At 42.8% G+C, this 27,438-nt stretch overlaps 1 protein-coding gene across 1 annotated transcript in view; it reads left to right on the top strand.

The window, feature by feature from the left end:
- The first annotated feature begins 2,032 nt into the window (after positions 1-2,032).
- Positions 2,033-27,438, top strand: part of SCYL3 (SCY1 like pseudokinase 3) — a 41,916-nt gene continuing 16,510 nt past the window's right edge. The window contains exons 1-8 of the mRNA XM_055582204.1: positions 2,033-2,472; positions 6,991-7,208; positions 16,794-16,979; positions 18,922-19,035; positions 21,147-21,203; positions 22,314-22,416; positions 23,617-23,728; positions 25,808-25,885. Coding sequence (XP_055438179.1) covers positions 7,044-7,208; positions 16,794-16,979; positions 18,922-19,035; positions 21,147-21,203; positions 22,314-22,416; positions 23,617-23,728; positions 25,808-25,885 — 815 coding nt within the window. The 5' untranslated portion in view covers positions 2,033-2,472; positions 6,991-7,043. The remainder of the gene's footprint in view (positions 2,473-6,990; positions 7,209-16,793; positions 16,980-18,921; positions 19,036-21,146; positions 21,204-22,313; positions 22,417-23,616; positions 23,729-25,807; positions 25,886-27,438) is intronic.

The raw sequence follows: 27,438 nt of genomic DNA, 5'->3' as shown, positions 1-27,438 counted from the left end.
ACAAAAGCAGAAGATATTAAGAAGAGGTGGCAAGAATACACAGAAGAACTGTACAAAAAAGATCTTCACGACCCAGATAATCACGATGGTGTGATCACTGACCTAGAGCCAGACATCCTGGAATGTGAAGTCAAGTGGGCCTTAGAAAGCATCACTACGAACAAAGCTAGTGGAGGTGATGGAATTCCAGTGGAGCTATTCCAAATCCTGAAAGATGATGCTGTGAAAGTGCTGCACTCAATATGCCAGCAAATTTGGAAACCTCAGCAGTGGCCACAGGACTGGAAAAGGTCAGTTTTCACAATCCCAAAGAAAGGCAATGCCAAAGAATGCTCAAACTACCGCACAATTGCACTCATCTCACATGCTAGTAAAGTAATGCTCAAAATTCTCCAAGCCAGGCTTCAGCAATATGTGAACTGTGAACTTCCAGATGTTCAAGCTGGTTTTAGAAAAGGCAGAGGAACCAGAGATCAAATTGCCAACATCGGCTGGATCATGGAAAAAGCAAGAGAGTTCCAGAAAAGCATCTATTTCTGCTTTATTGACTATGCCAAAGCCTTTGACTATGTGGATCACAATAAACTGTGGAAAATTCTGAAAGAGATGGGAATACCAGACCACCTGATCTGCCTCTTGAGAAATTTGTATGCAGGTCAGGAAGCAACAGTTAGAACTGGACATGGAACAACAGGCTGGTTCCAAAGAGGAAAAGGAGTACGTCAAGGCTGTATATTGTCACCCTGTTTATTTAACTTATATGCAGAGTACTTCATGAGAAACTCTGGACTGGAAGAAACACAAGCTGGAATCAAGATTGCCGGGAGAAATATCAATAACCTCAGATATGCAGATGACACCACCCTTATGGCAGAAAGTGAAGAGGAACTCAAAAGCCTCTTGATGAAAGTGAAAGTGGAGAGTGAAAAAGTTGGCTTAAAGCTTAACATTCAGAAAACTAAGATCATGGCATCCGGTCCCATCACTTCATGGGAAATAGATGGGGAAACAGTGGAAACGGTGTTAGACTTTATTTTTCTGGGCTCCAAAATCACTGCAGATGGTGACTGCAGCCATGAAATTAAAAGACGCTTACTCCTTGGAAGGAAAGTTATGACCAACCTAGATAGCATATTCAAAAGCATTTTTTTTTTGCCAACAAAGGTCCATCTAGTCAAGGCTATGGTTTTTCCAGTGGTCATGTATGGATGTGAGAGTTGGACTGTGAAGAAGGCTGAGTGCCGAAGAATTGATGCTTTTGAACTGTGGTGTTGGAGAAGGCTCTTGAGTCCCTTGGACTGCAAGGAGACCCAACCAGTCCATTCTGAAGGAGATCAGCCCTGGGATTTCTTTGGAAGGAATGATGCTAAAGCTGAAACTCCAGTACTTTGGCCACCTCATGCGAAGAGTTGACTCATTGGAAAAGACTCTGATGCTGGGAGGGATTGGGGGCAAGAGAAGGGGACGACAGAGGATGAGATGGCTGGATGGCATCACTGACTCGATGGACCTGAGTCTCAGTGAACTCCGGGAGTTGGTGATGGACAGGGAGGCCTGGCCTGCTGCGATTCATGGGGTCGCAAAGAGTCGGACACGACTGAGCGACTGATCCGATCCGATCCGATCAGTATTAATAATGTGTGTGTGCACGCGCGCCCAGTCGTGTCCGATTCTAAACGATCCCATGGGCCACGGATTTTCCAAGCAAGAATACTGGAGTGGGTTGCCGTTTCCTTCTCCTAGGGATCTTCCAGACCCAGGGACCCACAAACACTATTAATAATCCCAATTTCACTCCCCGCTGATTTAAGCGTAACTTCAGAGTCTCTTATCTGAAAGGGCTTCAGCTGGAATCACTTCCACCTCTGCCAGCTTCAGTCAGGGATTCTTAGGACTTCGGCCCACGCAGCACAGCCAATCAGAGCTGTGGGATTAGCCACGTCACTCTCCTAAAAGTCCTCACCAATTTCCAGAGTATGCCTCGTCCCCGTCCCGCCCCTTTTCTATTTGTTAGAGGCCAGCAGCGGCCATTTTTGATTAGGGCGGAAATCCAGTTAAGACGTGCAGTTAAAAGGCTAAAAATTAAAATCAAGGCTGACTTTCACGTTTAAGTCAAAGGCCAAGAGAGGAGACATCTTCACAGACCAACTAGGAGACTAGGGCCAGAGAGTGAGCCGCGGTCCCGCACTGGCGCCCACACTCAAGATGGCACCGGCCTGAGAAACACCTGCGCGGCCGCTCTATCTCGGTTCCGGGTGCTCTCGCCCTCGTGGTGGCGTTGGAGGGCTGAAGGCCGGCATTCTTTCCGGCTTCCGGACCCGTCTCTATGGTGCCGGAGAGACCAGACTCGGAAGATTGTGGGGGTAGTGGCCAGAGCGTCACGGGGGAGGCGAGGGTGGTTGGCGTCAACACGGGGAGACGAGGGGACCGAAGCTAAGACCCTTGGCCACCTCCCCCACCGCCCACCCGCAGGTAACAGGGAGCCGCCGGCTGCGTCCTGCGTCAGTGCAGGTCTGGGCCGCCGGGGATGGGGCCGGCCCGGGCCGGGAGCGAGGCGGGGGGCACGCGCCCCGCTCGCGGGTCCGCGCTTGGGGCCCGCGCGGGGGCGAGCTCGGCGCGGCACCGCTGCCGGTTGAGCGCTGCTTGCCGCCTCCGCGCATCCTCTCTGTGCTCACTGCCGGGCCCCCTGCTAATCTGGGCGTCGCGGAGGACCCCCCCCCACCCCGTGGGGCGTTGGAAGGGAGCCGCTGAGCCCGGCCTCGCGGGCAGGTGTGGAAGGTGAGCGGCCAGCGAAGTGGAATCGCCGCCCCGGCCTCTAAGCGACCCCAAGGAGTCGCGGTCAGATCCCCGCCGACCTCCAGCCTCCGCTCCCGGCCTGCCCCCCTGGCCCCCGGAAGGGCGAGTGTGCGCGGCGGGGCGAGAAGGTGCCAGGCGCTTGGGGCCCAGCCGCGGGAGCATGGGTTCGCGCCCGCCCTGGGATGCTGCCTTCATTCTCGTTCGGACACCGGTGCGGGGCCCCAGAGGCCCCGCTGCCTCCTGTCTCTGGGTAGTGCATTTTGTTTAGAATAAAGGTGAAACATATATAGGTAACCGTGCGAATACTCAGTTGGATCCTGAATTTTGGAATCCCTGTTACTGTTGTTTTTAAGGACTCGTGCGCATACCCCCAAAACATCCCGTGCCTTAGCTGAAACCATACTTAGTTCTTTAGGTACGCAAAGGCTTCATTATATATTGCTGGACTGAGTTCATTATAGGGAATGTATGCGTGAAACAGATCAAAGCGAAGGGCAAGTAATATTGTCACCTGATAGCAAAATACCGATCAATAACAGATGTCCTTTGAACTCTCAGTGTAAAACCTTACTGTTGGAACTTACAAGTTGAGGGAGCTAAGATCACGATCATCCCAATTACTTGAGAAGGAGAGCGAGTTCCCCAAAGAACACTCATTTCTTTGTTTAGTGTATGAGTTGCCCAGTAACATAGACAAGGACTTTTAATCCCACAGGTGGCCTAGAAACTTGATGTGCTGCCCAAGGAAATAAAAGGATGAAGGAAGATAGGTGAACAACATTTTAAAGAGAAGACGATGATACCTATACAAGTCAGAAACGGCCTACCCAATATTTTATTTTAGTGTCTGTGTGCGCGGGAGAGAGATCAAACGTGTCCAACTCTGCGACCCCATCGACTAGCCCACCAGGCTCCTTTGACCATGGCATTTTCCAGACAAGAATACTGGAGCTTGGAAATGGGTTGACATTTCCTTCTCCAGGGGATCTTGCCGACCCAGAGATGGAGTCTGTGTCTCTTGGTCTCCTGCTTTGGCAAGCGGATTCTTTACCAGCTGAGCCACCAGGTGGTAAATTCTGAAAAATACCTATGCTAATATTAGAATATCTTTTTCTGCCTTTTTGTGACTTTTTCATTTCAAAGTTAAATGATTTGGTGCTTTCCCCTTTACTCTTCAAAACAAAAAAGAGCATTTTGGAAATCCAGGTGTTCTTGTTTACCAGTATTACATTTCAGTAAGTCCATGTTAGCTGAATTGTCATTTTTAAAGCGTTGTTTATAGCAATAGTTTTTGTGCCTCTTAGGATACAGAATTGTGAAGCTACGAATTAAGAATTACTGCTTATAAGACATATACAAATTGCAGTCAACAGCGCATCTTTATATTTCCCTCCTGATATTTATTTCTCAATAGGGCCTACCTGGTGGATCAGACGGAATTGAATCTTCCTGCAATGCAGGAGACCGGGTTCAATCCCTGGGTTGGGAAGATCCCCTGGTGAAGGAAATGGCATCCCACTCCAGTATTCTGGCCTGGAGAATTCTATGGACAGAGGAACCTGGTGGGCCAAGTCCATGGGCTGGCAAAGAGTCAGACACCACTGAGCAATCAACACTAACTAATGAAGTTTTTACTGAAAGTAGGCTGTACTCCAACTACTGTAAGCGCTGCAGGGTGGTATCAGTCGACTGCTGTCAACATTAATCATGCTTTCAAACTGATAAAATGTCATCCTTTTGAGTTCTCACAAGGAAGGGGTTCATTTCTTTCAATTTTCAGGTGGTATTTCTTTAGGTCATGGACCCAAATAAAACCCAGTTTTAACATCTTCCTAGAGCAGTACTTTGTGATCTGTGGTTAATCGAGTCCCCTTTGTTGGTTGAATCCACAGATGTGGGACTGCAGATACGGAGGGTCAGCTGTAAAATTATACTCAGGTTTTTGACTAAGAGGGTATGGGTGCCCTTAATTTCCTGTGATTTTAAAGGGTCAGCTGTTGTTGAGATACTTTTTAGTACTGTTTCTTGTTGTCATTTGGGGTGTTTTTTTGTTTGTTTGGGGGGGTTATTTATTTATTTATTTTTGCCTCTATCATAATTCTTCAGTTCAGTCGCTCAGTCGTGTCTGACTCTTTGCGACCCCATGAATCGCAGCACACCAGGCCTCCCTGTCCATCACCAACTCCTGGAGTTCACCCAGATTCACGTCCATCAAGTCAGTGATGCCATCCAGCCATCTCATCCTCTGTTGTCCCCTTCTCCTCCTGCCCCCAGTCCCTCCCAGCATCAGGGTCTTTCCCAGTGAGTCATGAGGTGGCCAAAGGATTGGAGTTTGGAGCTCAAAGTATTGGTAGGTAGGAGCTCAGTGGATTTGTTACAAAGCCAGCTTAGTTCTTATCCTCAGAAACATTCTTTGGTATTAAAAAAAAACAACATCAATTTTAGGTAACTTTAGCCCTTATACATGTTATAATCCTTATTCAGGTTTATATGTAGGTCTGTAGCCCTTTGAAATTCTTTGGTTGGGGTATGTGTTTTAAGTAGTATTACATACTCCGATAACCTAGTAAGTGTTGAATGGAACTTTACCAAGGTGGGGGAAAAAAATCCCAAGTAGTGGGTCTATGTATAGTGATTCTTGGGTTTATATTTACCCAAAGGATGAAGATTTTAAAGTGAATTTTTTAAAGGTCCACTTAGATTTTTGGCTGTTACTTAGAGCTCGCAATTTGCTTCCCACGCTGCCAGAGTTAGTAAGAACTGTTTTTATCTTGTATTTTTTAAGTTATGGTAAAGCCAGAACTAAAAACTGACTGCCATAAACTTTTCAGACATGTGTTGTTTGGCCTATACAGGTTTAAAAATGTTGGAGCCAATGTTTAAAAATATAGAAATTTCCACATAAATATTCAGGCTCTTGGCTCTTTATGGGTAAATCGTGTGACCTGGCAGTTGTGAAGTGGCAGCTGTGGTTGGAGCCTTGTAATGCTGGCTCCCTTCGTAGTGTAAACCCAGTCACAGTAGGCGCCTGTGCACACAGTAGGCGCCTGTGCACACAGTAGGCGCCTGTGCACACAGTGAGCCCTTTACTACTCCACCAATACTGCTGAACCTCTATGTACTGTCTGTTGTAACCACATGAGTTTGTATCCTTGAAAGATATGCTCTTATTGTGGAACAGCTGGGAGGTGCAGGCAAATGTATGTCTGTGTTTGTGACAAACACAGAATGTGAATTCACATATATTCACATTCATGTATGTGCATCATCCATGATCTGACATCCACAACAAACCTGTTAATACTTAACACATCTTTCAAGTGTGTGTATGTGTGTGTAGCTATAGCAGTAGATCACTCATCACTATAATCATAATCAAGGTATACTGAATATATCCATTCCCTCCAGAGTTTCCTTGCACCCTGTTGTATTCCTGTCCTCGCCCATGGTTCCTCTAACTAGTCTCACCCCAGGCAACCACTTACCTGTTTTCTGTCCTTATATAAAGTTTGCATTTCCTAGAATCTCACATCTTTTTTAATGTTTGGGATTATACAGTTTTGCTTTTTCCCCTTTTTAGCATACTTTGGAGAGCAGTCATGGGATTGTATTTTTTCTTTTATTTGTTGTCATTTGTGTTCAATGAGTTATCTGTTTCCCTTCCCATTATTCTGCTGGTGTTTTATGTTTTCTTGATTTATACAAACTTTCTGTTTGTTAACATGTCTTTCAACATTTTTAGAAATATTTTCCAGTTTGTAGTGTTCTCCATATAATTGTGAGTTGTTTTAGACATCCAGAAGTTTATCATTTTTGAATGATCAAGTTTTGCAGCACTTTCCTCTGTGAGACTGGATATAAGTGGGTTAGGGAGCCAGAGAGCCCTTATTCTGTATTGGATCGCTTTTCCTCTGTGGAAGTTCTGTGTGTTCAGTGGGGGTTGGGAACGACAGTAACTGCATGTGTCTGTTTAGTTAAGTGCGTTTTTTTCTAGAGCTATTACTTGTTCATTGTCAAGCCTTGCAGGTAACTTGCTGAACTTTGACTGTCTTTGTTGTCAAATGGCCTAGTTGATGAGGATTGTAGGCAGTGGCAGGAGTTTCTGCAGCGGAGTGCCTGGGTCTGGTTACTTGGCTGTCTCTGGCTCATGGCTCAGATACTCAGCGTTTGGAAATGTTTCCTGTTTGCTTTCAGGTCTGCTTGGCTTTGAGAAGGAGCTGCAGCACCCCTGTCTCACCGAATAAGGGATGGGCTCAGAGAACAGCGCTTTGAAGAGCTATGCCCTGAAGGAGCCGCCGTTCACCTTACCCTCCGGACTTGCTGTTTACCCCGCTGTATTGCAAGATGGCAAACTCGCGTCAGTTTTTGTGTATAAGAGAGAAAACGAAGATAAGGTTAATAAAGCTGCCAAGGTACCTTCATAGGTGACTACCTAATAGCTAGTACTTTTTACTGTCTTCTTGTTTTCTATTTTAAAAAATCATGAAATTAATAAAGTTCCAAGGGGGTAGGTCATAGTAATATTTTCATTCATGGCCTTTGAAAATACAGTTGTCTTTACCTCATGGGAACGTCACCAGCTTGTATCACGAGGTCAAGTACCACAGATGAGCCAAAAGCTTTATGCAACTCAGCGTAATAGCTCTTCTCATCATATTGTATTTTTTTAGTGAGAAAGTTTGGGAGGGGATTTTACATGGCTTACAGAAGATAAAGGGACTTAATTCTAGCTTAGCAAAAATGCTGTAAGTACGGACAACATTTTAATTGGTGTGCTGATGATGGGATGGACCTGGAAATTATATATTTTAGGAACTGTAACTGGTGTGTTTTCCTTTCCTGAGGCATTGTGGTGCTCCCGGAAAGAATGTGAAACTGGAATGTGGGATGGGATGCCCCAGAAAGACTGTGACCTGGGCCCTACTTCTTGCTGAGGGACCCTAGAGCATTAACCTCTAGCAGCTTCAGTTTTATTATTAGGAAGTTCCTCCCACCTCAGGCCTCCTAACTGCTGCTTCTGTGAAGGGCGCCAGTGAGCCAGTGAGCTGGCTGACCTGCTGTCAGGGGATCTTGGGCTGTCATTGGAAAAAATGACTCCACCTCGGAATATAATTCAAGAAAATAGCCCTAAGTATCTTTTCAGATTAGAGAAAAGGAAAGTATTAGCTGATATTTCTTTGTCTAGTTAGCCATTTCCTTGGGTATTCAGGCATTCAGATTATCTTCAGGAAGGTTCTAAAAAGGAAAGCCCTTTCAGATTGATTGATTATCTTTGTTAGACGTTATGGTCTGTATTATCTTGAGTCTCTTTGAACTAACAATAAGAATGAAACATTGATATATATTTCATAAGTGTTAGTCGCTCAGTGTTTGACTCTTTGTGACCACATGGACTGTAGCCCATCAGCTTCCTCTGTCCATGTAATTCTTTTGGCAAGAATACTGGAGTGGATTGCCGTTTCCTTCTCCAGGGAATCTTCCTGACTCAGGGATCAAACCTGGGTCTCCAGAACTGCAGGGAGATTCTTCATTGTCTGAGCCACCCAGGAAACCCTGTATTTCATGATGCTGCTGCTAAGTCTCTTCAGTTGTGTCCGACACTGTGTGACCCTACAGATGGCAGCCCACCAGGCTCCCCCTTCCCTGGGATTCTCCAGGCAAGAACACTGGAGTGGGTTGCCATTTCCTTCTCCAAGGCATGAAAGAGAAAAGTGAAAGTGAAGTCTCTCAGTCATACTTGACTCTTTGTGACCCAATGGACTGCAGCCGACCAGGCTCCTCCATCCATGGGAGTTTCCAGGCAAGAGTAGTGGAGTGGGGTGCCATTGCCTTCTCCCCTGCAATGGCAACCCACTCCTGTATTTCATAGATCTGTTTAAATGGTTTATACCTTGATCATGATTATAAAGGGCTATATTATAACATGTAGTGTTAGGAATATAGTTTAGGCATTTTGTCTGTCACACCAGTTCATTATTTGATGTCTCTGATCAGCCTTGAGATTAACAGGTAAGATGGTTCCTAAGGAAAATGTTTTACTCAGAATGCATTTTCCATTAATGTGCTCTGATAAAAAGTGTAGCTGGCTGTTGTATCACTAAGTAATTGTGCTTTTTGGTAAGACCACACATTTGTCTCTTTTCCAGCCCATCTGGGAATTGATAATAATTTTTTATTGTGAGTTTACAAAAGATACAACGCCTTGCCTCCCTGTCTTTTGCTTAGGTGCAGTTAATATCTGACATACTTCCTGTTGTTTTCATCTAATAAGATTGCATATTTTTAAAAAATAACAATTGACTATTACTAGTTAGGCTGCAGTCCATGGGGTTGCTAAGAGTTGGACACGACTGAGCGACTTCACTTTCACTTTTCACTTTCATGCATTGGAGAAGGAAATGGCAACCCACTCCAGTGTTCTTACCTGGAGAATCCCAGGGACGGGGGAACCTGGTGGACTGAGCGACTTCACTTTCACTTTTCACTTTCATGCATTGGAGAAGGAAATGGCAACCCACTCCAGTGTTCTTACCTGGAGAATCCCAGGGACGGGGGAGCCTGGTGGGCTGCCGTCTGTGGGGTCACACAGAGTCGGACACGACTGAAGAGACTTAGCAGCAGCAACAGTGAGGTACTAGAAATTTATAATCATTTATAAGACCATATGATTTTTTAAATTATGTTAATCTTTAGGGTGTATGTAGCATGGAAGTTGAACAACCCAAATCATAAAAGTTTTAAAGGGAAGAAGCAAAACTCAGGCAGTGTTTGACGACTTCCACACTAGGAATTGCAAAACTTGAGAAGGAAGATTTTTTTCTGCCCTTGGTATCTACACATACTCTTCTGAGCCCTGACTCTTCTCTAGTAGTTCATACTTGTCCCTTAGGTTCCTCGGGCTATCATGTGGCTTTGAATACCTGAACCATGAATCTGAGAAATTTTGAAATGGCAACAAAATGATAAGGAGTTTAAATGAAGGTCATAGTACTTGAGAAACGAATGGCATTGCAATAGGTTTTAGAGACTTGGTTTCCTAGATACCTGAAATATTGAAGTGCCATCGTTAGCTTGCTTCCTTTCTCTAGAGATCAGGTTCCTAATCCTACCACTGACATGTCTAATAGCTGTCAATGGTAGGATTACCATTTCAAGCAGATACACAGTGTTTCCTTAGCCAAACATTGTTAGGTAGGGATTATGCTCTTCTAACCATGTTGTAAATAAAAAACAGCAGTCTCAGCACACTGTTTAACCTCTGAAGTCAGATGAAATGCAGGTATAACCTTTGGCCACAAAACAGTATCAGAAATACTTCAAGTCCATCACACCTTCTCATTTTATCCTGAATTCATTAGCTGTTTATACAGCAGTGTAATTTTCTCACTGGGATTATGATTCATTTCTAACCAGTAGCCTGCAAGGGGTGGTAAATCCTGTCAGAACTTGGTTACTCTGTGGTTTGCTATAATATAATGTAAGTGCTTAGTTAGGGCCTCATGGTGAGTGCAGGCTCAAAGAATGGTTCCTAAGTATCTTTCTGTCAGGCAGCCACATCAGAATAGGTATTTAGATGCTGTGTAGGTGCTCTGTGGAGTGCCTTAGGAGACATGCTCTAATTCCAGGGTGGGTTCACGCTGCTGTCGGTCAACATATCTGAGAACCCACATTGTGTGGGCATGAGAGAGAAATAGAAGGACTGATTGCTGTGCTTAAAGGAGCTTGAATTCTTTTTGGGAAATGCTTTACTGCTTTTCCTTATGCTGACATTTTCTTTCTGTTCCTCTCCCTCTCAGCCTTTTTTATGCTATTTATAACCCCATTCTGGTAAATCAACTTCCCTGTATCGTCAGCTTTGAAAAAAATGATTTCCTTCCCTTCATGGTCAAAGTCTGGTTCTCTTACAAGGCTACCAAGCACCACCTGCTGAGAAGAACTTGGAAGTGTTACCCCTCCCTCCCGGTGTTAGGGTCACCAGGTGGCACTGGCCCTCGGCTAGTTCCCACCACAGTTCTCAGACTTCACATTCTCATCCTTTTGTCTCTAAATAGCTGTCAAAACCTCGTCTGAGCTCCAGATCTATTATTTCCACGTGCCTGTTCAGTATCTCCTGTTCCCAAAAGCATGCTTTCCAGCATAGAATTCTTTATCCCTTTACCTTCCTGCATTTTATTCTTGGTTTATGATCCTGCCTCCAGACAGTGAACATTTAAAGAGAATGGACTTCTGTCTTTTTCTCCAATTTGAATTTTAGGGGTAGGAGGAAGAATATGTCTCCTTGAAGATTCTTGCTCACTGATTTAGGCATCTTGTTATTTTGTTGTAGTTCTTTAGCAGAGTGACAGTAAAGCTTTCTCCCTGTCTAAAAACTTACAAGTGAATTTAAGCTACAGTTGAGAACTACTTTGTGTTGTTTCCAAAGTGAAGTAGCAAGTTCGAGGTAGAATGGTAATGAAAAGTCAAGCCCCTGAGGCTTGAATTAATTCTCTGAATGGCTGAGTCCTAACTGATTCCTGAATAGTAGGGATACCACACACTTAACATCTGTGTGTGGGCATAGATCGGCAAAATATCTACTACTGCTGCTAAGTCACTTCAGTTGTGTCCGACTCTGTGCGACCCCATAGACAGCAGCCCACCAGGCTCCCCCGTCCCTGGGATTCTCCAGGCAAGAACACTGGAGTGGGTTGCCATTGCCTTCTCCAACGCGTGAAAGTGAAGTCGCTCAGTCGTGTCTGACCCTCAGCGATCCCATGGACTGCAGCCTACCAGGCTCCTTCATCCATGGGGTTTTCCAGGCAAGAATACTGGAGTGGGGTGCCATTGCCTTCTCCAATCTACTACTACTCATATTTAATAATATAAAGGTCCTCACTCAGAATCCTCGTACCTAGTGGAGTGAATGAGATGTGATCGATACTTGGTAACTTTGCGACAAATGGTTTCAAATAACTCTCATTTGATAGCAGTCACTTTTCTCCACCAGAACAAAAGCATTTTTCTCTTTAATTGATGTTCATTGAGAAAATATCCTAGTTACACTTAGCAAGTACATCTTGTCATTCCATCTGTTCTTTGGAACAGAAGTTTAAATCAAGAAGTATTTCTATTTCATTCTTAACTGCTAACCTTTCCTGTGAATTTATGCATAATTTTATGCATAACTACATGTGCCAAAGAGGAGTGACAATGTTTTTGCTAAGTTAAGTGCCTTATTCAGAATCATGCAAGATTTATTCCATTCTTTCTTCCTTCATTTAAACAAATAAGAAGCCACTTGGGACACCTAATTAGTTAATGAAAAGAGAAAAGTTTTAAAGATGGTTGAATAATGTGCTGGATCATAATACAGTTTTGAATGGATTAGTACCCTGATCCATAATAAACAATTTAATTTTGTTGATCTTGCTTTCTTATTTTTTGCCTTTTTACCTAAACATTTAATCCCCTTAATTATATTCAACTATCTTTAAAGCTTTTCTCTTTTCATTAACTAGAAAACTGATCATCAAATAAAGAATTTGTATCTGCAATTGGATAAAGTGTTTTCTAAATCTCAGTTTGATTCAGGTAGTTGATATTATTCAGGTTTTCTAAGTTTTTATTTATTTAGTTTATATTCTGCTAGTTCTATTGATTTTTTTTTCTGTTGATTGTTGAGACAGGAGCTTTAAAATCTCCAACTCTGATACTATGATTGTGAAATTGTTTTTCCCTTTCATTTTCCCAGTTTTTACTTCATGTGTATCTTGAGTTTCTGCTCTTATGCACATACACATTTATAATTAGTTATGTCTTTTTAATGAATTATCCCTTTTATTCTTTAAGTAATTGTCCCATTTTATCTCTGGCCATACTCTTTGTCTTGAAGTATATTTTGTCTGATAGGAATATATCCATGTCAGCCTTCTTTTGCTTACTAATATCCTTTTCCATCAAATTCATTTATTTTCTATTCATTTACCTATCTCTGTCTTTTGTCTAAAGAATGTCTTCTATAGGCAGCATATAGTTGGATCTTCCTTTTTTTATCCACTCTTAATTGGAGTGTTTAGTTTTTTAACATTTAATGTAATTATTTATCATTTGTTATCTTTTCATCCCCTTCTGATTTTTGTTCTTCCGTTCCCCCTTCTTGTGAATTATTTTAATATTTTTAGTATTCTGTTTTAATGTATCTTGAATGGGGGCTATGTATTTCTTTATTTTTTTAAAAATAGTTACACTGAGGACTTCAGTATACATAACTAACTTTTAGTTATGGTTATTAACTGTGGTTAGTTAGTACTAACCACTAATTGTGGTTAGCATTGTACCACAGTCACATAAAATGTAGAAGCCTTGGAATCACATAGATGTCTCCAGCCTCCAACCCTGCTGTCCTTTTGTTACATGTATATTAATTGTATGTGCACAATGTACATCACACACATGGAAAACCTTACCAGGCAAGTGTTACAGTGCTTACTCTACATACTGCTACTGCTACTGCTAAGTCACTTCAGTCGTGTCCGACTCTGTGCGACCCCATGGACTGCAGCCTACCAGGCTCCTCCGTCCATGGGATTTGCCAGGCAAGAGTACTGGAGTGGGGTGCCATTGCCTTATATATTTTATTTTATTATTTTTTTTTTTGTAATTTTATTTATTTATTTTTCTTTTTTTAAATTTTATTTAATTTTTAAACTTTACAATATTGTATTAGTTTTGCCAAATATCGAAATGAATCTGCCACAGGTATACCTGTGTTCCCCATCCTGAACCCTCCTCCCTCCCCATACCCTCCCTCTGGGTCGTCCCAGTGTACCAGCCCCAGGCATCCAGTATCGTGCATTGGACCTGGACTGGCGACTCGTTTCATACATGATATTATACATGTTTCAATGCCATTCTCCCAAATCTCCCCACCCTCTCCCTCTCCCACAGAGTCCATAAGACTGATCTATACATCAGTGTCTCTTTTGCTGTCTCGTACACAGGGTTATTGTTACCATCTTTCTAAATTCCATATATTTGCGTTAGTATACTGTATTGGTGTTTTTCTTTCTGGCTTACTTCACTCTGTATAATAGGCTCCAGTTTCATCCACCTCATTAGAACTGATTCAAATGTATTCTTTTTAATGGCGGAGTAATACTCCATTGTGTATATGTACCACAGCTTTCTTATCCATTCATCTGCTGATGGACATCTAGGTTGCTTCCATGTCCTGGCTATTATAAACAGTGCTGTGATGAACATTGGGGTACACGTGTCTGTTTCCATTCTGGTTTCCTCAGTGTGTATGCCCAGCAGTGGGATTGCTGGATCATAAGGCAGTTCTATTTCCAGTTTTTTAAGGAATCTCCACACTGTTCTCCATAGTGGCTGTACTAGTTTGCATTCCCACCAACAGTGTAAGAGGGTTCCCTTTTCTCCACACCCTCTCCAGCATTTATTGCTTGTAGACTTTTGGATTGCAGCCATTCTGACTGGCGTGAAATGGTACCTCATTGTGGTTTTGATTTGCATTTCTCTGATAATGAGTGATGTTGAACATCTTTTCATGTGTTTGTTAGCCATCTGTATGTCTTCTTTGGAGAAATGTCTGTTTAGTTCTTTGGCCCATTTTTTGATTGTGTCATTTATTTTTCTGGAGTTGAGCTGTAGGAGTTGCTTGTATATTTTTGAGATTAGTTGTTTGTCAGTTGCTTCATTTGCTATTATTTTCTCCCATTCTGAAGGCTGCCTTTTCACCTTGCTAATAGTTTCCTTTGTTGTGCAGAAGCTTTTAAGTTTAATTAGGCCCCATTTGTTTATTTTTGCTTTTATTTCCAATATTCTGGGAGGTGGGTCATAGAGGATCCTGCTGTGATGTATGTCGGAGAGTGTTTTGCCTATGTTCTCCTCTAGTTTTATAGTTTCTGGTCTTACATTGAGATCTTTAATCCATTTTGAGTTTATTTTTGTGTATGGTGTTAGAAAGTGTTCTAGTTTCATTCTTTTACAAGTGGTTGACCAGATTTCCCAGCACCACTTTTTAAAGAGATTGTCTTTAATCCATTGTATATTCTTGCCTCCTTTGTCAAAGATAAGGTGTCCATATGTGCTTGGATTTATCTCTGGGCTTTCTTGCCTTATATATTTTAAATAAGAGGGAAAAAAATGGAACCTTCAGCTTTAACCTGATATTTACTATTTCGGATGCTTTTCATGCAATCCTGAAGATCCAGGTTTCCCTTTGTTGTTGTTTCCTTTTCAGCTTGAACTAACTTTAGCATTTTTGTAGAGCAGATCATCTAGCAACAACTTTTCTGTTTTCTTGATCAAAAATGCTTTTAATTTGCCTTCTTTCCTGAAGGGTATTTTTTCTAGGTACAGAATTCAGGTTTGATGATTTTTTTTGTTTCATTGCTTTAAAAATAGTTTCCCTTTATCTTTCAGATTCTGTTTTCTTATGAGAAATTAGTATCATTCAGTTTGTTATCTCTCCACCTGTGTTGTTTTTCTCTAGCTACTTCTAAGATTTTTAAATTGATCTTTGATTTTCAGCAGTTTGATCATAATGTGTTTAGGTGTAGTTTTCTCTGATTTATCTTATTCAGCGTTCACTGACATTCTTAAATCTGTAAACTTAAGTATTTGGCCAAATTTGGGGAGTTTTCAGCCATTATATTTTTTTATGTCCCAATTATTTCTTCTTTTTTTTAAGAACTCCAGTTATGTGCATTAAACTTTTTGTTATTGTCACCCAGGTTTCTGAAGCTCTGACCTTTTCTTTTACTTTTTCTTCTTCGTTCTTTAGATTGGTTAACAACTTTAAGTTCACTGAGTCTTGTCTCTGTCATTATCATTCTGTTATTAAGTTCATCCATTGTATTTTTTTATTTGTAGTATTTTTAATTTATAAAATTTCCATTTAGTTCTTTTATATAACATTTATTTCTCTTCTGAGAGCTTTTAGCTTTCTACTTATTTTATAACTGTTTCCTTTATCTCCAGGCGGGAATGGTGGTGATAGCTGCTTCAGATTCCTTCTGATAATTTCTAGTATCTAGTGTCTGGTCAATCTTGGGGTTGGTATTTGTTGGCTGTTTTTTCACATTTTCATGATTCTTTATCTTCTGAGTGATTTTGGATTGCATCCTGGACATTTTGAATGCCCCGTTGCATAGACTCTTGGTTCTGTTATAATTCTCTGAAGAATGTTGATGTTTTTCGTTTGCAGATGGTCAATTCCCTTGGGTTCAAGCTCCCCGCCCACCTTTTTTTTTTTAAACTACTCTCCTCTCACCCTTCCTGTGCATGGTAGTTCAAACCTTAATTCATTTTTCAAAACTTTGCTGTGCTAATTTGGGTCTGTCCTGTGACTGGTTCTGGGGTTAGCCTGAGACCTGTGTGGGTATACAGGTAACTGGGGCCTCTTCTCCCTCCCTCGGCTCTCTCTCCTCTGGGACAGCTTCCTCAGACTCAAACCTGCTTCGGTTCTCCTGGCCACAAAGCTGGCAGAGTTTCCATTCGAGTTCCAGCCACCTTTGCTGCACTGCTCTGCACCTGGGGCCTGCCCTCAGCGCACAGCTGTGAGAAGGGACATCCCCCGAACCGGGAAACTCACCCCATGGGTGACTGCTGTCCATAATCTACATGCTCTTGTTTACTTTTCAGAGTTCTCAGGTGTTGTTTTCCGTGCTTTGTTCAGAGTTTATAGCAAAAATCATTGGAAATCTGGGCTCTTTGGGGCTTACACTCATGGAAATGAAAGTCTCTCTAGAGTAATATAAATGCTGGTTAAGTAAACACTGTCAGAACAAGTCATGGATTTTTCTTTGCCTTATTTGAAACTTGGGGGTTAGGTGGAGGAGGTAAGAAACTGGAGAAGACCTTGAATTTAAGTATACATTTTCTGAATTGATTACAATATTTATGAGACTATAATTAATCTTGGGCTTTCCTGGTGGCTCAGATGGTAAAGCGTAGAGTCATTAACTTTACCAACTTTTCTGTTTGTATTTTTAAAGCACCTGAAGACCCTTCGTCACCCGTGCTTGCTAAGGTTTTTATCTTGCACTGTGGAAGCAGACGGCATTCATCTCGTCACTGAGCGAGTGCAGCCTCTGGAAGTGGTTTTGGAAACGTTGTCTTCTGCAGAGGTCTGTGCTGGGATCTATGACATATTGCTGGCTCTTATCTTCCTTCATGACCGAGTAAGTAACCTGGACAGTCTGCCTCACAGCCTTTTGTTTAGACCAGGGGTGGGAGATGGAGGCTGATGTATGGGGTAGTGCTTGTGAATTTTGGTATCTGTAGAAATCATAAGTTACTATTCTCATCAGAGAGCTTCCTGAGGGAAAACAGCACATGAGATGCTATGGACAGACAAGTGGTTTGTGGAGCAGGCAACAAGTTCTTTGTCCCTGGGTAGTTGTTTATAGAACTTTATTTCAGTTTACTATATAGTCTGTCTCTAGTTTTGGATAAGTCTTTACCTAAAAATATCTACAGCTGGTATTTGTTATTAGGATGAGATAAAAGTTTAATAACATCAGTGCTTGTGTGGACCATGTTTCTATTTGTTTTCAGGATTTTTTTTTTTTTTTTTTTTTTAATGAAAGAAATGATCATTTCTTAGAAAGAGGCAGAGTTTTACACACCCTTTGCCATTCAAGAAGGTGGTGCCAAAGATAGGCAGCCCCTTGATACCACGGCAGTATTCACTATTATGGGGATAAAGTGGTATTGTTTACTTGTGGTAGTTTCTTAATGGGATTTACATTCTGAAGTATAAAGGCCTATGGCAGCCTCCCAGGATTAAAAAACACCAGTTACAGGTTAGAAGCACTTGCATTTGACTCATCTTAATGTGTTTTTAAAAAATTTTTTCTATTAATGGGAGATAGACTCTCCAAATATCACTTTGAATTTATTGTCTCTTAAAAGTATTTCTAAGATACACATAAGTAGGATTATTAATGCTGCACTGTGGTGGAATATTTTCTCTGTTGGAAGAATGTTTGAATGCAGTAAAAAGTTTGAATAGTATGCGAGTGCAGACAAGGAAACAAGTCCCTGTCCTTGAAGCCAGGGCCCTGCTTCTTGCCATAGACAACCTCAGTGGTCGGTGTTAGGCCACAGACGCTCTTTGTGTGTCTTTTTTTTTTTTTTTTTGCATTTTGAGGACACACAGAATTATCTATGTATGTCATCTATACGTCAGTCATGATGTTGAGTGTAAAATGCCGGTAAAGCAATGTCTTAAGAACCGTAAAACAATATTGATGAATCTTTGTGTGTCTTAAGCAAGTATTAAGTGTTATTCGCCTTTATTTTTCTCAAGCGGAAACACACCCTAATACTATTCTAAGCTTTCCTTTAAAAATATATATACATACCTTGGAGTGTTTTATATATAAAATGTGTACATACTGGATCTGATGGGTAGAGTATCTAAAGTGCACTTATCTACTGGAATAATTTCTGGTTTGAGAAAAAAACATACTTCACCCCGTTCTCGTTTTCTTCTTCCTTCATTTATTTGACTGTACTATTCTTTTATATAGTTTTAAATTTGGCTCTTCTGTGGTCTGTGGGATATTTCTGGTGGTCCTTATCATTCCATTTTCCTCTTCTTCAGGCAGAATTTTTTTAATGCCTACTGACAAGATTTCAGGTGAAGTGGATCTGGGTTCGTGATAGAATGTAGGTGAGAAAGAATTTAGAGGAGAAGATTAATACAATAACTTTATGGGAGCAAAGATAAATTTTTCCTTTAAAGGCGTTTGAAGCACACGATGTAGGCTGAAAAGACTTGTAAATTTACCTATAAGGACACCTGTATCTCCTGACTCCGATGGAGATGGGGATGTACAGTGTCTGTGCGGTGGCTTTCGTGTCTTTATTAACCTGCCACACTGGGCAGGGGACAATAAGCCTTTCCATTGTGTTTTTCATTTTTTCCTAACCTCATAATGCTTAAGCTGGCTCATTGAATTTGTCATTTCTTAAGGTTGTAGTTCTGTTTATTATGCCACAAGTAGGAAGACTTGCCATAATTTTTTTTTTTTTTTTTTGGGTGATGAGTTCTTAGTTTTCTAAAACTTCTACTCGGAAAATGGGAATGGCAGTCTTCTTCCTGTTCTTTTTTCCCAGGGACACCTCACACACAACAATGTCTGTGTGTCGTCTGTGTTTGTGAGCGAAGATGGGCACTGGAAGCTGGGAGGAATGGAAACAGTCTGCAAAGTTGCTCAGGCCACACCAGAGGTAAGCCAGGTGCCAGGCCCTCCGTGTCACTCAGAGTCTGGTAGCATTTTGGTGTGCGGTTCTCCCCTAGGGACTGTGCTCCAGCAGTAGTATGAGCTGAGGTTTGGAGATTTGACTTTTTTGTCAATACTCACATTCACAGGGTTGTAGGCTTTTACTGTCCAGAGGGGCTAGGCATCATGTATTCTTTTCTCATTTTAGAGCGAAGGTATCTTGAGAATGGAAGAGGTAAAGCGGCTTGGTCGGTTTTCCATTAAATGCCCACCCTCTGTGCTCCTAGTAACCTGCACGTGGTTTTACCACCGAGTGTTTCGTGTCGAATTGCCTCCATGTGTCTGCCTTCTTTACCAGTGGCTGAGCTTCTTGAGGGTGCTAGTGTTGTATATGTATCTTTATCCATCCACCTGGAATAGGCCTGGCACATATTAGGCCCATTAGACATGTTCGTTGAGCACTTGTTCGTGTTCTCCAGACTCATACGTTATGTCCTAAGAGTGGGTGTCAGGGATTGTGCATCGTAACTCCTCGTGGGCCACGGTATTGCTGCCGGGCTCTGTCTTATGATTTTGTCCGACAGAGGTCTACAAATTCCCCTCTGGAGTTGAGCAGTCTTACTGTTCTCTGTTTTGTTTCTTATTTCCATAATTTTGCATGTTGCCACTAGACTTAGCCTTTTAAAACACACACACACACACACACACATCATGATTTCCTTACTGATGAGGGGGCTCCCTGACTTCCTGGCTCCACCTCACTCCCCTCTTCCCTCGTGTGCGGGTTTCATGGGGGCCTTGTTGCATGTGTACCTTCAAGGGCTCTGGCTCAGCTCAAATGCTCCTTCCACCGTGAAGACATTCCTCTGTTATTTCTGTCCCTGTTGATCCCTTTCTTCTCAGAAGTCAGCTTCCAGCTAATCAGTATAACAGCGTAACTCCCTCTGTGGGGTGTATCCCAGATTCTGTACCACGGGGTCCCAGGCCCCTCACCAGCTCCTCCCAGCCTGCCTTCAGCTCCAGGTGCCACTCGGTTATTGAGCTCCACGCTGGTTGCATCCTGCTCCATGCAGTCCAGCGGGGTTCTCCTCCTTCACCCACTTTTTCCCTTATGTGCCGTTCTGTCGCCTTTCTTCCCCTGGACTCTGCAGGATGTAAGACGAGGCTGACGTCTTGCAGAAGTCTAGATCAGGCTAAGTCTCCTCTTTGTGAAGCCCTCCCTGAGGTGTCCCCTGCCCAACAAGAGTAGTCCTCCTCCTGGGCTTCCCAGGTGCTCAGCCAGCGCAGGTTATCGAAGTTCTTAGTTTACATTTTAGGCTGTGAGCTCCTGGCCAGGGACAGGGATTTATTGCATTCAGTATGTATTCCTGGTGCCCTAGATGGTGTTTGGAACATACAAACTCTTGAGAAATAATCTCTGATGAATCAGTAGATGAATGTTGTTCTGTGGATGTTGGCTCTGTCTCTCTAGTTTATAAGGTCCTCACATATCTCATGTGGCAACCAACTTATGACTGACTTGACTCAGAGAGCAGATTAATGATAGATTTGTCCTATGCTAGAGAAGTCTTTTATTTGTTAATATCTTCGTAGGATAAGGGTGGTCTTCCCTGGTGGCTCAGCTGGTAAAGAATCTACCCACAGTGTGGGAGACCTGTTTTCCATCCCTGGGTTGGGAAGATCCCCTGGAGAAGGGAACAGCTACCTACTCCAGTATTCTGGCCTGGAGAATTCCATGGACTGTATGGTCCATGGGGTCACAAACAGTTGGACATGACTGAGTGACTCACTTTCATGTAGGATGAGAAAGAAGTATTTCTAATTTACTTATAAATAAATCAGATATAGAGATGCCTCTGAACACCAGAGGGTGTCTGTTAAACCAGCTGAAAGGAAAAAGAAAGGGAACTGATATTTATTTTCCACTAAGTCTTGTGCCATACCAGGCACTATGTCTACATTTTTCAGTGATGAAGATTTTTAATTTATGTATTTAGCCTATAGCATTGTTTTGAAGGTTTCATTGGTGTTGATTGCTCTTTGCTTTTGTAACTTGATGTAAGAGATTGGTTCACCAAACATATGCTTGAATTATTTTCCTTAATTTATTTCTCTTAGTTTCTGAGGAGTATTCGGTCAGTAAGAGACCCAGCATCTATTCCTCCTGAAGAGATGGTAAGATGATACACTTCAGATGTCACGAAGGCTTCTTTGTGTAACTGAGTATGAAACTTAAAAAAAAAAAAAAAAAAAAAACACCTTTCCTCTGCCCACCTCTTTGCTAAGTCATAGACACTTCCTAATTCCTCTGGCCTTGAAGGCTTCTGAGACTGATCATGTCATCACAGCAGAGAGCCTTTTTTCTTGAAACTCAGCTTACATTTTGGTCATGTAGACACCTGTGATAGTGCTGAAAAATAAGAGGTACCTCGGTGTGAGCAGAGTGGGGGCGTCATGGCCATTTCACGGTGAGCCTGTGTACCTTTGTGGAAGCCATGAGAGTTGAGGAAACAAGAGCCCAGCGCCTTCCTGTGCTTCACCCAAGCTGGTCATCTGCCTGTCTGCCGTTAGTTGGGATTCCAAGATGTGAGGAAGAGTGATTATTAATATTATGGTGCTGGTAAAGAAAGATAATATTTAACAATAAATTCAAAAGCACTTGTTCTTTCTAAATTTGTCCTTAACCACTATAGACTTTGATCCCCAAAGACATATTTAGTGTGCTTTGCAGGAAACACAAACTCAACAGTAAACTTAAGTATAAACCTAGGACTTGAAATAACTCAGGTTTATACAAAGCAGTACCATATGTATATACTAGTGTCTTTCAAACCAACGATCTGTAGGTTTTGAATCAATTTAGGGGTCGGTCCTGACTGGCATTTTAAGGGAGAAAAATAAGGGAGTAAATAGAAAGTATCACTGGACATCTTGGGGCGCAAGACTAAGAACTGTTTTTTGAAACTTCTGTTTTTGTTATGTGCTTACACGTATATGTGCATATAATGCTGATGATAATTTTTTTTTACTCTAGTTTGTAGTCAGAAATATTTCTGAAGGCGACAAACAAATATTATGGCCTTTCCCCCCTCCTTATTTAATATTATTAATATCTTTGATAAATTCTGTTCACTAATTGTTTTAAGAGCTTAGAAATTTGTGTGTGATACTGTGTAGTTAATTTTGGATACACTAAATGCAAAAATGGGAGAAAGTGCTTCAGAGAAGATTAGGAATGGTTTCTAAAGCAGATCCTCTGGTTGTAATGGTCTTTACTGCTTTTAGTCTCCAGAATTCACGACTCTGCCAGCATCCTATGGACACGCCCGGGATGCCTATTCTTTTGGGACACTGGTGGAAAGTTTGCTCACAGTCTTAAGTGAACAGGGTGAGTTGGACTTGTGCTATCTGCATCCACAGAATTAGTGGGACAGCCATCCACGGTGGATGCTGTGGCGTTTGATCATAGTACAGAACTGTTGCTTACCAAGTAACTTTGTGCAGGGCAGATCGTGATAGCAGTGAGGGCAGAAGCTTTGGGTTTCTTCACTTTGAACAGTTAAAAGAATTTTAGGTAAGAAGCACTTGGAACTATGGCTTTGGGTATCTTATATTATGATCTTATTGATTGGTACTGTATTTATGGTCTAAAGACTGTTCCTTATCAAACCAGCTTATAAATAAATGAATGGTGCTGTTGATGTGTATGTAATGATCTAAGGATAAGATTCAGAGTTTTTTTTAATTAATTTCTAAATTAAGATTAACATTTCTTTATCTTGATTCGTTCAAAGTCCTTTCGATTTTTTTTTTTTTTTTTTGCCATGATTTAATTTACTCATTACTTTTTTCTTTGGTTGGCCCTTAAAGGCCAGGCTACTGAGCACATAGTTCTCCTCTGAGTTCTTTGGCGGCATGCTTGACAGCCCACTTCACTCTCCCCTACCCGCTCCGGGCCTTCAGATGTCTATCCTTTGCATGTACTGGGGTCTGTATACATTAAGCCCCTTTACCAGCCTGTGTCTTGTGTTGCTGCAGCTTTGTGCAGTTCTAACGCAGTTTCTTCTGCCTGGTTCATTCCATCCTCTGAAGTTACAAGCACCATTCAGCCATCAGCTCTGAGCTGTCCCAGCCTGAACATTTGAGAATTAAGCTCTAGGACATCCTTTGTGGGTGATGAACTCACTGCTCTTCACTGTTTCTAGCACGGTGGCAATTATGTACCATCCTTGAGAGGAAATACAGTCCTTCAAATAACTTCCTGTGTTTTGAGGGTTAGGAGACTTGATTGAAAAGGCCTCAAACCTGCCACTTACTAAGCTTCCTCCTCTAGGCCTGAGCTGAGTTAAGCTGACAGTCAGGAAAGGTGGGGGCCTCCAAGGGGAGCAGTGGGGTAGATGTGTTGGCAGGATGATTTTCTCCACCTGCCCAAGAGTTTGACTTCAGGCAGGCAGGGAGCTGTTCAGCATCAGCCAGGGCTCTGTTTGGGCTTTTTCCAGGTTGGTTTTTGCTCCCGTCAGGCTCCAGCTGTAGAGGTCATAACAGGAGGGAGGAGGCAGTGGGAACTAACTGTCGCTCTGGGTTTCAGTTGCAGCGGATATTCTCTCCAGCTTTCAACAGACCTTGCGCTCAGCCCTGCTGAGTCCCAGCCCACACTGCCGGCCAGCGCTCTGCAGCCTCCTGTGCCATGACTTCTTCAGGTGAGGCGCCTGGCGCGGCGCGCTGCTTACCCCCGCCTGCCCTCCTGCAGGCCGCACTCCTGCGGTGGGGTTCGGGGGACCGAGCGATGTGGGCCCCTATGCTGCTGCTGCTGCTGTCCTTCAGTATTAGGAGAGAGTGAGTCATGTCCACGTGGGAAGTAGAGGGAGACATGATCATTGCCTCTCACGTTCCTCTCACAGATAGGAAGTTCTAGAAACCCTTCACCGTCGACGCCTGGGTCTAGACATTATAGCTGGATTTCTTAGGACTTCTGTGAACGGGAAGAAGCTAGGCTGTGTCCAGTGGTGTAGAGTTGGAGAAGTTAATTGAGGAACTTAATGTTAACACAGCCTCTCTGTTTTGCTGACATTGTATTATTTATACGAGTTTGTTATTGTTGAATTTTACTTGTTGGTGGGGGATGGGCATGGCAATGAGCTTATTTTTCTTCAGGCAGGCAGAAGATTGTTTTCTTTGTTTAGTAATTCGTGATGGAAGAGCAAAGAAGTCAATTTAGAGGGAGGGCACAGTATAGCTGTCAATACTGTCGCTGGATTCAGAGAGATTTTTGAACCTCTCTCTTCAAGGTTAGTTTTAATTATGTGTCCTTTGTTTTTTAAATTTCCGTGTCTGCAGAACTTCTGCACAGGTTAACTCCTCATTCATAACTTTTATTAGCAAAATCAAACTCATGTCAGTTGAGAAACTAAAAATCCTTATGTGTTTGCAGTCAGAAAGCCTGAGAGAAATCAGAATGAAGGGAGAGCTGATATTATCCCTGGAGGGGGCTCTAAGATAGGGTGAGGTATATCATTAAACACAGCAGAGGGGGTATTTTCCTTGTGGTTACGTGGGCTTTGTTACTTATGTTCCAAAAGAGCTATTCAAACCTTTCCCATTATGAGTTCTTTAACTAAGGTATCGCCATGTGTTTTTGGGGGGGATGTTTCAGACTGATAGACTCTCTGCGGAGAAGAATCTTTTACAGTTGATTCTCTCATCACTGTGTGTGGTAGGAGTTCTTTAGTATGACTTGTGGATGCACCAGAGGGGAGAGGAAGGGGACGTAGGTATACCTATGGCTGATTCATGCTGATGTTTGGCAGAAACCAACACAACATTGTAAAGTTGAATTGAATTATCCTTCAATTAAAAACAAAAACAGGAGAGGGAAGGCAGAACCACACACCAGCTCCCTCTTTCATAAATTGTTACATGTGGGGGGATTGTTGCCCATGGGGGTCTTGCTGCCCCTGAGGGGAAAGCCCAGCCAGAGGCAGTGGGAGGAGCCAGGGCCAAAGCTCCTGCTGAGGCAGCCGAGCCATCTGATTTTACACTCTGGTCAAGGCATTTGCGCTCTTTCTGCCAAGCCGGAGGGAAAGAGGTGCAAAGGTGAGATGTGGAGACCAGGAGAGGAGGTCAGCCCTGCTGGTGGGGGCTGCTGGCTGCTGCTAAAGGCTCCCTCCCAGGGGCCACATTTGCTTGGAGCTAAGCTGGCTTTGGGACTGTCTGCAGGCCCTGCAGGAAACCACCCACTCTTGTCACCCTCGTCCCTGCCTGGCTGGAAAAGTGACCAGAACTTAAAACAGGTGAAATGAGAAGATCCCTGTGACTTGTACCAGAAATGCCTCTTTCTGCAACCCTCTTTAATAGTTATTACTTCCCCAGAGGAGTCTTGAGAATCAGCAACTGCTCTGTAATGGTAAAAGCATTTCTCCGAGGACATTTCATGTAACCACATCCTATTACAACAAAATGTTTGGATGATTATGATGATTTTATTAAAACCACAGCATTTGTTCGCATTTGTGTATGCACACATGTGTGTGGTTAAGCATGTATCCTCTTCACAGATCTCTTTGATATTCTTAAAATATTAAATTCCCTGTGGGCTTGTCCTATAGCACTTGTCTTCTAAGCTACTTAGTTACAGTAGAATCTTCCATGTGGTCAAGGGAGATGTGTCTTTGTTGAGCAGTATTATTGTGTGGTCTGCGGTTATGGCTTTGATATTTAATGTGCCTTCTTTAATCTGTTGTCCTGCATTTTTTTTTTTTTTTTTCCTTTTTGGCATTTAGGAATGATTTTCTAGAAGTTGTAAATTTCTTGAAAAGTTTAACATTGAAGAGCGAAGAGGAAAAAACTGAATTTTTCAAGTAAGTTCAGAAAATTCAGGCCTTAAAATTTAGTAACTTGGATTAAGTCCATGTAATCACTTCAGATGTCCTAGAGAAGACAAGTCTGTCATTGGGTTTCTTAGACAGAGTTCAGTGACATTTCCTCTGTGTTAGGCTCTCTGCTAGACCCTGGGAAGTATAGTTCTGGTGAAGGAAACAGATACAGACTGATAATCCTTAGACAGTAGTGGAGCTTGAGGGGGTGTCCTGAGAACACAGAGGACGGGGCAGGGAGGAGGAGGTTAGAAAAAAGCTGTTGGGCAGAGAGGCAGTGTGAACCAGTGCACAAAGCTGAAACACAGTAGGTCTGTGTGTGGACTGACGACTTGAGTCCTGCCGGAGCGGGTAGGGCAGGCACCCTCGGATGTAGCTGAGAGGAGTATTGACGCTTTTGGTAAGCAGTGGGCTTCAGGCCTTGAAGCTGTCAAAGGAGTGAAAACAGGCTGTGAGACAGATGACCCTCACCTTGGGTGGATTACTCTGTTTTCTACGGAGTGGGCACAGCTTTACTTCATGTAAGATTTGGGTTGGTTGGCAGACCATGGCAGGCCAGCAGTAGATGGGAGGCCTCATGTAAGGGCAGCGATGGTACAGTGAAGACACAGATAAGAAATATTAAAACAAAAACTGGCAAGCCTTAGTGATTATCACTAAACGAGCTGGAAAATATTGGAGGGAAGACATAGGATCTGGTGTCCGTGTTGGTTGGAAGTGGCTGCGGGCCTCCAGTTAGAGATGGACATGGGCCTTTGGGCAGATGGGTCTGCATCTCAGGAGAGAAGTCTGATGAGGATGAGCTGGAGGTGAGTATTAAGGTTCATTAGCCTGTAGTCATTGACATTTTCCCAGAGAAAGTGGGTAGCATGAAAAGGACCTGGGGCACCCAGCTTGTCAGGGGGCTGGTGGGGAGGGAGTGGCTGACAAGTGAGGCAGAAGCAGTGGTTAGGGGGGATTCAGAAACAGGAGGGCTGGTATTCCAAACCGTAGAGAATTTGAGAAAGATAGTAATCACTTTGCCATCAAGAGAGCTTTTGTAACTTGGTCTTAGAAAAAGCCTTTTCAGCAGAGAGAATCAAACTGCTGTGAATTGAAATGTGAGCAGAAGGTGAGAACATGGACTTTGGGTAAAACCTCCTGAAAAGCTTAGAGGAGAGGAACATGGAATTGCTACTGGGTTGATAAGGGAGTCAAGTAAGGCTGTTTTTAAGGCTTGAAAGATGGGAGCATGTCTTTGGACTCACAGAATGGAGCTGGTGGGAGTGAGGGAGGAACTGAAGCCCCCCTCTTGCTGGGGGGCTGTTGGCCTGTGGCCCTGGGGTAGAAGGGAATGTTGGAGCAATGGCCCTGTGGCGATGGCCTTAAATAAGAGGGAATCCCTCACATCCTTGGTACCTGGAAAAGAGGTGGGAATTATTCTGGCCGTGGACCTGTTTGTGGATAGTGGCTGAGGGGCTTGAAGGAGGTAAAGCTTGGTATGGTCCGTTTCCTGATTAGGTAGGAGGCAAGATACTTGCTCAGGGTGATTGTATGGT

The sequence above is a fragment of the Bubalus kerabau genome, chromosome 5, assembly GCF_029407905.1.
Source record: "Bubalus kerabau isolate K-KA32 ecotype Philippines breed swamp buffalo chromosome 5, PCC_UOA_SB_1v2, whole genome shotgun sequence".
NCBI lineage: Eukaryota > Metazoa > Chordata > Mammalia > Artiodactyla > Bovidae > Bubalus > Bubalus kerabau.
This window is presented reverse-complemented; position numbering and strand designations above follow the sequence as displayed.